Raw genomic sequence first — 11,607 nt, 5'->3', positions numbered from 1 at the left:
CTACTGAAGTGATCCTGGGAGCAAGGCACAGAACCCAGGCTTCTCTTCACAATAAATGCCCTACCAGATGTCAGATTACCTCCTGAATAAGCTCAAAACTGAAAGAGAGAAAGATTTTGGAACAAATTTTAAGCTGATGAACATTCCCATCTTCATCATTCCCAACTCAGACGTCTTCAGAGAACAGCAAGAGTTTACAATTACCTCCAGTGGATATGCTCTACCATTAGAGAGCTTCAAGGCTTTACTCCAAGCCATGTTTATCCCCGAATTTGTGGTGCAAATGTAAATACAGTTAAACTGAAGTTCATTGACATCTATTTGGGCAACAGAGATGCACTGCAGCAATTAAGCTGCAGGTGCCAACATTCTGTAGCAGCCTCTACATTTCATAGTATTAACAGTATTTTTGCAAGAAAAATTTTGCCACTTCTCATTAAGATTCCAAAGTTTGGAAGAGTCTCTACCCTGAAAAGCCACTATTTGCTAAGGAAGTATCATATTTACTAAGAAAGCAAATGAGCTCTTAGCACACTATCTTTCATGGCAACATTTTAAGAAGGCCCCTACGTGGTCTTACAAGTTTTGTTCTCTAACATATCCAGGTCTGAAACCTAGAAACGGCCAGGGGTTCTCAGGAGGACTCCTGTAGAAGTCTTCCAGTTTTCAAACTTCATTAAAGGTTTTGGAAGAATAATTTTATATGAAATCCGTAATATACTTGCTCATGTTTATAATCCAACCATCAGTTATATGAAGTATTATTGCATTTTAAGCGTAAAAATATAGGAGGTTCTATAAAGAAAATTAAAATAGCATTCATCTAGTATTGATAGTCATATAAAATAACTCACAATTATGTAAGTTTCCATATTTAATTACACATTTAAAAATAAGTTATAAAAATAATTACGTTTCTTTAAAACCCCCAAGATATTTTCTTTCAGGAGTTTTTACTCATATCTACCGATTGTCTAGCATCAGCAACAGCTTCTGGTACTCGAACAGTCATATTGTCCATCGATTTCTTCAAGCAGATTTGGCAGCCTAAACGTGATCTGTGGAGAAATATGGTAGTTAGTTCTAGTCAATCATATATCTAACAAAATTTGCCCCCTTATGCCTCCAAATCCAGCTGTCCCAAACACATGATGAGTTAGAAACAGCCATCCTTGTGCATGGTCTTACCTAAGACCAGTAAGGAACTGCAGGCACCAAGGTGAAGATATACATGGCAGTAACAGTGATTTCCACTGAGCTCGGTGCACTGGGAAGTAGTACACCCAGTGCTTCCCACTTGCAAAGCCAATATATAACAAAAGTGATTCAGTGGTTCACTAACAGTTCAGACAAGTGCAGGAAATGACAAGTCATCTCCCAAGGGACATTTGGCATCTCTGAAGAGATGAAGGCCGTGAATGAAAATCTCAAAACAGCCTCATCCATCCAGGGTATGAAGGCAGCCCAGTGTTTTCAAACTGAACAACTCAAGGTCAGTTAATTAAGCCAGACAGGTAAGAGTGAAGAGACAAGAAACATAGGATGGAGAAAGATAAATGCTCATAGCACCAGAGGAGATGTAATCCTTTGCTTTAGCACCTATCATTCAGTATGAAAAAAACATATACATGAGTAATTAAAATAAAAAGATTAAATACCACCACAAAATTCTGCAGACACCACAAGTTGCTCTTATTGCTGGAATATCTTTAATTCAATGTCCATGCCTTGGTACTTCAGCACAGAATATTTAAAAATCAGCAAGGGTAGGCAATGTTCTGTAGCACCGTTTGAGTAATTTAATCAGTACAGGAATGCAGGCAGTGACATGATAAAAAACTGCACTACATTAATATCTCTACAGAACTCTTACAAGCATGTAGTGATCAACTGTTGTAAAGCTTCCAATTCAGGAATACACCCAAAAAGTAACATTTCTATGGAAATGACTGCATACATCAACTTCAAATTATTGGAATGTAGGTATGAATACATATGTCACCAGAAGATTTAATATCAGGAATATGCATCTTTTAGAACAGCTTTAAGAATTAAATATATTAGAAAGATATGATTTCTTATATTTGTATGTAGCATTGCCTGTAAGGCTTAATTTGATTGAAGAGTCCATTTTTCACTAATGACCAATGTTAATTGCATATGTACTCTGTAGTGTGGCGTTGGATTTAGTTTGTGAATACTGCCCTTTGTTTTGAGCCTACTGCACAGCAGAACAAAAAACAAGGCAACACTAAATAACATTGTGAGAGACAACCTACCTTCTATGCAAATTCCTATGTAAATTCAGCATTTACAATTTTATAGATATTGATCCAGATTCCCCTGCCTCTCAAAACTACAGAAACCTGGATCCCAGAAAAAAAACCACCAAGCCAATCCCTGCATGAAAGCCATTCCATCTTTAACCACTTCTACAGGCCCCTCCATTATTTCCTCTCATTATTTAAAAAAACAAACAAACCAAACCAGGAAGTCAGAGTTGCACAATTATGAAGATATGGTGAATTCCCATTTTGTCACATAATGGTATTTTTCGGTTTTCTACCTCTTGCTACCTAATATCACGCCACTGTTCCATTTACCTTTCTGAGGTATTTTACACCAACCCTTAAGCTGACATTCCTAGAAAGGCACTAGCTGGCTGACAGCCCATTTCAAGTATGCAAAGTTACCACTCTTCTACCCACCTCTCCGTATGCGTTAATCTGTGTCTTTTAATAACAAATTTCATTTCACTCAGTGGCACAAGATCCTTCTGCATGGCTTCCTTGACAGTTTATTTTACCACATTGAGTAACATAGGACTATACACAAACCTTACTCTTCAGCTTTTTCCCAAGTCCTTCACAAATACACTAACTACATAAAAACTAGCACAGATCACACTATTGATCACATACTCTTAAAAGATAAGCAAATACTTCTATACTGTTAAAAGACAATTATTTTTTATCCAGTTGCTCATCCAAAGGGCCTTTGCACTTATCCCATTACAACTCAAAGGACTTCTGAACTATATGAACTCTGAGATCCTTCTTCATGCTCAGTGACTCATTTAAAGAACTCTCTTACCTGTTACTTTGCTCTACAAAAGCTCTTTTGAATTCTTTCCTTACTATTATTTAGTACAAAGTATAAAAAAGCAACAGCCCATAGACACGATTAATGTGTCCAGTGTGCAATCAGACTCACCATGCTCCAATTCCAGTGATCTCATTTCAAAATTGGGTTGCTACCTTCAATTCCTCTGATGTGGAAGCAGTTTTAAACCAACCAATAAAACCTCCTGTACTACAGACAGTAGTACAGAAGCCCATACTGAATTCCTATAAAACTTCTGGGTGGATGCTGCCTACTCATAACCATTTGTTAGTAATGATTTTACTTCTTTGCTGTAATACTCCTTCTATGAACACAACAGTTTGAGTCAGATACTCCAGAAAGCCCTCTGCAAAGAAATCTTCCAGTGCAAGCACATCCCCATACATCTTCAAAGACACCAATGCAAAAGAAACTTGGCTTTTATGTTATTTTTTTAAATTTTAAGTGCATGTTCTACACCACCCACTGGCTCTTCATGCAGGCAAGTTTCCTGCTTCTCACAGGTTAAAAATAAAAATATTTTTCTACTTTTTAACAAGCTGTTTCTCAGCTTAATTTTTTCGTTAGTATTTTTTTAAACATTGGCCAGGGTTTGTGTCCCCCCTCATCTTTTACTTTTCATAATCTCTGCTCTTCTGCAGCTATTCAACACAATTTTGTTTTAAGCTTTCTAATGAGTCCCTCATTTAAAAAAACCCATGAACTTTCATGGCAGTTGCTAGCTGAAACTTTCCCAAATCCAGAGTCATGGACAAGAGAAAAGCTTTTATCCTTATAATTATGACAGAGCATAGTAGTGCACCTCTGCATCTTCTTCACACAAGTTTATATCAGCACAGAAGACTATGTAACCGTTTGACCCAGAACCTAAGAACTCACAGGAGAATTACAGTAGATGGGAAGAGTCAAGTAAATTCATGATTAGTAGGCTTATGATTTTTTTGATGATTGCAAATGTTTTTTGAGAGACAGAAAAAATAATAAAACAAAAGAAGCTGAAACCATTTTCTCACAGCTTGACTTCTTTCCTTTCACATTCTCCCAGAAAATTTAAGATCTGGCTGCAGTGAGAAAATGGGCACCCTTGGGCAGAAAATACAAGATTCACATTACTGGTATAAGTAGATCAATGAGTTATATCACAGGAGTACTCTGAATTTAAAAACCCTGTGTGATATAGTTCAAGTATAGAGCCCTTTGACATCATTGGAAAGATTCCCAAAAGCTTTGACAAGCAGTTCCATTGAAGCATGAAGGAAATGGCTTATGAAACCTTGTAAGGCAAAGCTGCCTACTGCTCCTGCAAGTTTGTTCAATGACACAGGCTACGTGCACACCAGCAAGTAGTGCAGAGCAACAACAAGGAGTCTTGATGAGGATGTGACACCCTAATTACACAGCATGTGATGGTGGGGAACATGTAGACCAGAGGGTTTCACTTTAGACTGCCAGTAGTCTAAAGCTCTGTACTGAAATATTCATGAACACTTTAGGGCACACTTTGGGATTAGTTTCACCTGAAGGAACTCTGGCTTGTGTGCTCTAAGAGCAGTCTGACGTGAGTCAAAGCATGGCAAGTGGGGACACTGCCATGTGGGACATTATTTATCCTAGAGAAGGCTCAGTGGCAGAATCTTATCAATGTACATAAATACCAGAGATGTTGTGGAGTCTCCATCCCTGGAGATATTCAAAAGCCATCTGGACATGGTCCTGGGCATCAGCTCTAGGTGGCCCTGCATGAGCCGGAGGTTGGACCAGATAACCTTCAAGAGGTCCTGTCCAATCTCAACCCTTCTGTAATTCTGTGAAAAGAAGATCTGACTAAAACTAAAATACTAACGTAAGCACATTTATAAATACATTAACTAGCTACAGACTAATGGAGACAGACAACAGAAAGAAAAAAAAAAGAAACTTCACACAGAACAGCAACAGTGAAGTTTTTTGTTGAAGGAACTGGAGTTTTGGTCATACTTCATTCACTATAGGACAATTCTGCATCAGACACCTCTGAAAAACAAGTATTGACAACTGCCACTCTTTAGTTTACAAAACCAGTACTGACATCTGTTCAACATAAACAGTATTTAAACTTGGCAGTCCCATTTGTGTAACAGAATCCAGATATTTATTAAAAGCTGATTAAGGCATTTTAGGAACACTGTACTGCCCCATCTGCAAACCCTTCTTTCCATTCTTTGGTGTAGTGAAGTGCTATGTTGCTTACGTTTCTGTGAGGCCATATGCCAGGTCCAGCATGTCCATCTCTTCATCAGTAATTGCATCTAGTTTCTCAAATATGTGGTCTTCAAAGATTAAATGACAAGTTGAACAGGCTAATGTTCCTTCACATGCACCTAAAGAAAAAAATATCAAGATAACAGAAAACAAAAGTTCCAAATTACAGCAGAATTTCAGATGAAATCTTTCACATAAGCATTTGATACATACAAGTATGTCTGTTGATTAGTAAAATTAATGTGTCATATATTCTCACATTCATGTATCTGCCTCCAACCATCAATAGTATTTCTACAGTTCCTAGAACATTAAGAATTACTTGAATGCTGTACTTAGTCAAAACATTTAACTAATTCCCTTTCTACCATTTAAAGAGATCAAAGTTTTCTACTCTAAGAATGCAAAGAAGGCAACACTGTCAATCAGCAGTACCTAATTTGTTTCCATAGTTGATTCTTCTATCCCTCATTTTCCCCATAGTTTTGAGAAGGTTTCCTCAAGAAGTTCAACAGAAGACACCTGCTATACCAAACAATTCCTCAGAGATACTAAGTATAAAATCCTTCCTTCCTGTATTTCTTCTCACTAATTCACAGCAACAAACGTAGTCTGTGTTAAAGAGGCCTACGTGTACTACCAGCCAATCAAGCCTGAGAAAAGGATCTAATAATTTGCTAGGGTTGAACAGAACAAGCATCAATTACATCTACTTGTGAGAGCACACAGCAACAAATTTGTCACTGTATAGGGCTGGCACCAAGTTCTCCACTTTGCTGAGAAAGAAATATGCAACTTCAAGAGGAGAAGAAAGCTAATTTCTTCATACTTGTATGGAGATTGGGATTGGGGCACACAAGTGCCACCTCTGATTGAAATTATTAAGAGCAAAGCAGGTAAGACAGCCAAGTTTCATTTTTTTCACTCATTTCCAGGGAAAGCAGAACCAAGAGCACTGTGACCTCTGCACTTGTATGGAAACAAAGGGAAGTGAGGCTGTGGGTGTAACCATTGCTATGAAAAGAAACAATGGGTTTCATCATCAGACCACAAGAACCATTCAGAAAGCATTGTGCTGTCACATGTGTAACAAAATCAACAGCACATATTCAAAGTGAGCAGGACACTGCACTGTAAGACTTGATTTTTAAAATACATCCTGTCTTCAAGTACATACAAATGCATACAAAACAGCAGAGTTGGAATAAAGTGCCAAATAACGTAAAATTTGTCCTATCAGCAGTTTTAAGTATTTTAACATTGGGAGAGGTGAGGGAAGAACACTGACCAGTCTGTTTGAACAGGAGAAGATCTTTCTGCAACTGTAAAGCCAGCAGCAGCACACAAATTGAGTGCAGCTGAATCATTCAACAGTTCTGTAAATCTTTATACAAAGATATTTATTATTACTACTGCACATGGGATGCCCCCTAGTGATAGAAGTAAATAGGTAAGATTTACATTTTAAATTTTTTTCCCCTCATTACTTTTTTCTCTACTCAGAACATACATTGTTATGCTATTTATACTACATGGTTTATTTGCTCTAGTATTATTTTTTAGTAGCAAACGACTAATTATAATATGTGCTAGTCCCATTTCAATAAAGACTGTTACAGTATCTCCAATTTTTAATTTGGCTTGTTTATCAACAGCATTATCTTTTGCTTTAACATGTCTGATATATTTACACAAGCTGTGAGAATATTTACTGTAGAATACACACAGACTAGCTGTAAGTCTGTGACACATTTACTAAGTGATACATAGCTAGTTATCCCATCATTACACCTTTACACAATTGTTCTTCCCTGGAAAGATGCAACTCTAGACATAAGAGCTGTCTCAGACACAAGTCTGAGATGGAAAACCTTAATGATTTTCTTACAAGCAGTGAAAATTATTTCAACTTAAATAAAACACACCTCAGATTTAAAACTGTGCTACACTAGCCTATTAACTACTTTTTCTCTAACTGCTCCATGCTATGCATTCACTCATGCAAACTGTACTTCTGCTTGCTGCTTTAATTTGTTCTATTAATTCTTAAGCTCATGTTCATGTAAACACCTGTCCTGAGGTATCCAGCTGCCATTACCAAATACCCATGCTTTGCATGGGCAGAACTACACAACTTTAGTGAAACCAACTATGGAAAGTACAAAAGCGTGAAGGATTAGGGAGGTGTTGCAACTTCCTCCGATTTTGATTTTTAACAAAACTTGTACCACGTTAGAATTTCACCAGGGACTTTATTTTCTTTACCCCAGTCCTTTAATAAGAATTGAACTTTTTGCTCTTCCCTGCTAATTGTAATGATTTGCTTGTTTCTTAGACTTAACACTCAAGTAGTACAGCAATTTGTGAAACAAAAAGCCTGGTAATAAATTGAGACAGTATGGAAATACTGAAGTAACCAGATACTGTTAGAAATACACCAGTTTTGTGTTGCCTCCAGAACCTTTCAGCTCAGAATAGTCTGCAGGTGGCATCTTTCAGATACCACCTTGACAGCCTTCTGTCCACTGTCTTCCTTTAACATTCAAGCAAAGCTCACTCCAAATATTTTTTCTGGAACATGACCCAAAATATTTCATGCACCTGAAGGAAAAAAAAATATGGGGAGAAAATCCAAATAAAGTATAGATGGGTTTTAGAAAGATATTAATAAATAAGTATTAATTTATGGTTGGACTCAATAAGGCTATTAAATTACTCTATCACAGAAAATATTCTATGACTCAATGCATACTTATTAATAAACTGGTAATAGAATATAATTTTTAGATACTGAATACATTATTCAGTGAATCTACTTACCAAAACCATCTATGTCTAGATTATTATCAACAACAACATCCAGCAGTGAATCGCCAGGTTTTCCTTTGGCCGTTAGTTTGTGACCATCACGATTTATGAAATGGACAGTTATTTTATCTTCTGAGCTGAAAAAGAAAAGTATATGATGGAATTAAAGAAAGAATTACAGAATTTAAAAAATCTTTTAGAATTGACTGATTCAACTATCAACTCTAAGAGTACAAAAACCTAAGTTATTGGCTTTTAAAAGCTGTAACAGATACAGACATTTACTGCTTTATGTTGAACAAAGGCCGTGAAAAGAACATAAAAAAACAAAAACAACTTAGTTTGAGCTTTGCCACTAGAAGCTATATAGCATCCTGATGTTTTGCCTTTCACCTAAGAGAGTCAGAGCTACTTTATATTAGGCCCAATATTTGTGGTTTTGCCAAATGACAGAGCTTGTTTAAAGTAAGAGCTCTCCACTTCTTTCTGTGGAGTCTTCTTTTAGATCTATTGATTGTTCTCATCATTTCCCATTTCTGCTTACAGTTTAAGGCTTTTTATTTTTAGTTCCAAAAATATAGTTATCCTCTGCTCTGAAGAACAAAAATACTCCAGAAGCATTCTGCTTTTTTTGAGCACAGATTCTCAGGATTCTACCTCATAAATATTAATTTCAGTGGAGTTCAAAGTTTTGACACTGGCTTCAAATAGAGAAGGTTTTATATTTCCCTGTTTTTCTTTTCAGACAATTATGTTTATTTAAGCAAAATTACTCCTACAGTCTGCATAAAAATTTCTTAAGTCTAGTGCTTTTAATATGAAAAAAATGTTGGTGTTCCATATTACATCATTTCACATGCAAATTAAATGAAAGCTGTTAAAATACTAACAACTACAATACAGCTTGTTTGTTTTTAAACTATTTCATTTCCTGTAGAAAGTGAGTAAAACAAGAAAAACTTGCTGGATGGACAGCAAAGAAACCTGCCAAGAGAGAAGAGATATAATAAAACAACTGAAGCTAATGCAAAAATTTGTTTCAATGTAAAATCCATGTTTAAGAACAGTATGCTTAATATTGCCTCTAATCTTTTTAGTAATTTCGTCTTTGAGTAATCTGTCACATGGAAAACACACAAGCTTGAAAAATCAAGTCACTCCCTGGAAAACTCTAACCTGCAGAGCTGAATATTAAAGCAAAAATTTTAAAGTGGCCATACTGAAACATCAATAAACAGCTTATTTTTGTAAAAGAAAATGTGTTTATAGCAGTCTGAATCCTAGCTTGTTTTGAAAAACAGCAAATGTTTGTTACTGTAGACTTAGCACACTCACCCCAACTGTAAGCTCAGTTGGCAGCAGCACACATTGTGATTCATTATGAAACTGTGCTCAATTCCTGTCATGTCCACCCTCAGCCCATTTTCCAGGAGGGAGCCACAAGCTGCTATTAACTATAAATTAATTCCAAAAGTATAATAAATAATGAATAACTTTGCTGACCTGCAGAATGCAGCTGAAGTATGCACTGTAATTAGGCTCATAAAATCTTAAAAGATCGGCCTTTACAAAATGCAATTCATGTTGCACAGTCACCTATGATACCCAAGGACCACTTGCAGCAAATAATTCTGCAGGGGTTTAAGTTACCAGCTATGCTCTTCTTTTTCCTCTTCTGCTGTGTTAACACCTCCCACAGCAAAACCAATGAAATAAGCACCCACTTCTTAGATATACTAGTAAAAAATTGACCATTTTCACTGGAAGTTTAAGACCGATGGGTTCAGATTGCATCTGCAAAGGTGTAGATTAATATTCTGACAGCCAAAGTAAATCACTGCCAGTGTAATTTTAAACTGCTTCAAAAAGCCTTTCCAGACCTCACCAAAACTGAAATATTGGTTGGACCAGATGATCCCTCAGGTCCCTTCCAACCTGGCATTCTATGATTGATTTCCACTAACATGACAAACACAACCCTGACAGGAGACATAATACAAGATGTACTTGCATTTATGGACATCCTCTGCCCAAGGTATACACAAGGCAAGTACTAAGTATCTGTGCAATATCCAAAACCTATCCTTTTGTTTATGGGAAGGTGAGTCAATCACAGGTAACATGGACCATCCATTACACCATTGGAACTTTTGTAAAAGAACAGTCACCTCACTTCCTGTTTTTAAAACACACCTGAAACTGTCTTAACCCACTATTACACTTTTATCTGCCACAACAGTCCTGGCCTCCTTCCTTTGTTCCTACTCTCTCCAGCACCCACATAGTAAAGCAGGTCTGGAAATAAAACCGACTGAAACGCAACCTTTGCAGGTCAGTGGCCACATGAATGTCAGAACCCATACACAGTCAGACCTGCCCCTTATATGAAATTTACATCACTTTAAAACAATTCTGTTACTGCAACTTTATGATGCAGTAACACATTCTAAGCTTCACCATCAGCTTAAACTGATCCGCACTCCCAACTGTCCTGCCATCATCCTTACACCAGTATTACCATGAACCAACTGGCTTTGCTAATCTGGCTGAAAATCAACCATAAAAACAAAGCAGTCCCTGTGGAATCAGCAAGTGAAACTGACAGAACTGCCACTGCCCACAACAAAAATGAGGAAACAGGAGTGGGACTCTCTTTTTGGTAGTAACTATCTTATACCAGCTTCAGCCAGTTGTGGAACTGTGCCATGGCTGCGCATGCCTAACTGGTGCAGCAAGGGGACAAACCAAAGTGCCACTAAGGCACCGACTTGGTTAGAGATCACTAGAGTAAGTAATGGTGATCTAAGGACCAGATGGCCTCCCTTGGTAAAAAGGACTAACACATAAGGAGTAAACAGAATGGCATTGTTTAGCACAGATAAGGTTTGGAATGTAAAGGTAAGACTTAGAATGTATCGATAAGGCTTGGAAGGTAAATGAGGGTATTGTGTGAGAGGATGTTCCCCCAGAAACCTGCTGAGAAGGCAAGAACATGGAAAAGACTCCAGAAAGGAATGCTGAGAGGTGAAAAGTACACAGCGAGGAAGACATCCAGCCTTCATCCCAAAGACCCCTGCCCACCACCACCAGGAAACACTGCGCAGACGCAGCAAGGAGGACCTCGGGGGGCAACTATGATAATGATTTCTGAAAACTAATTGTAATAACCCCTCCCTATTCTCGGACACCTAATGTATATGCAACAGCATAGATTAATATGTATTACTTTGTGGCATATAACGAACTTGCCAATAGCCCCAGGGTGTGCACGCTTGTGGAGGAGCGATCCCCCGTGCACCCAGCGCTGAATAACCAAATATACCTTCTTTATAACCTTACTGGTTGTAAAGTCGTTATTCCGCACGTCAATGGGACCTAATCCATACTGATTGATAACTGAAACGAAAATGTCTTCATTTGTAATAAAGTTAAAGA

General features: G+C 37.4%; 1 protein-coding gene across 1 annotated transcript; it reads right to left on the bottom strand.

The window, feature by feature from the left end:
- Positions 1 to 660: 660 nt before the first annotated feature.
- On the bottom strand, positions 661 to 8,314 carry FDX1 (ferredoxin 1; the record flags this gene model as incomplete). The annotated part of the gene is made up of 3 exons (XM_009999433.1): positions 661 to 1,058; positions 5,354 to 5,483; positions 8,185 to 8,314. Coding segments are annotated over 3 exons (375 nt in total), but the record flags the coding sequence as incomplete, so codon positions are not given.
- Positions 8,315 to 11,607: the final 3,293 nt, after the last annotated feature.

The sequence above is a fragment of the Chaetura pelagica genome, unplaced genomic scaffold (genome assembly GCF_000747805.2).
Source record: "Chaetura pelagica isolate M959 unplaced genomic scaffold, ChaPel_1.0 scaffold85, whole genome shotgun sequence".
NCBI classification, from domain to species: domain Eukaryota; kingdom Metazoa; phylum Chordata; class Aves; order Apodiformes; family Apodidae; genus Chaetura; species Chaetura pelagica.
Note: the sequence above shows the minus strand (reverse complement) of the source record. Positions and strands in the feature narration are given on the sequence as shown.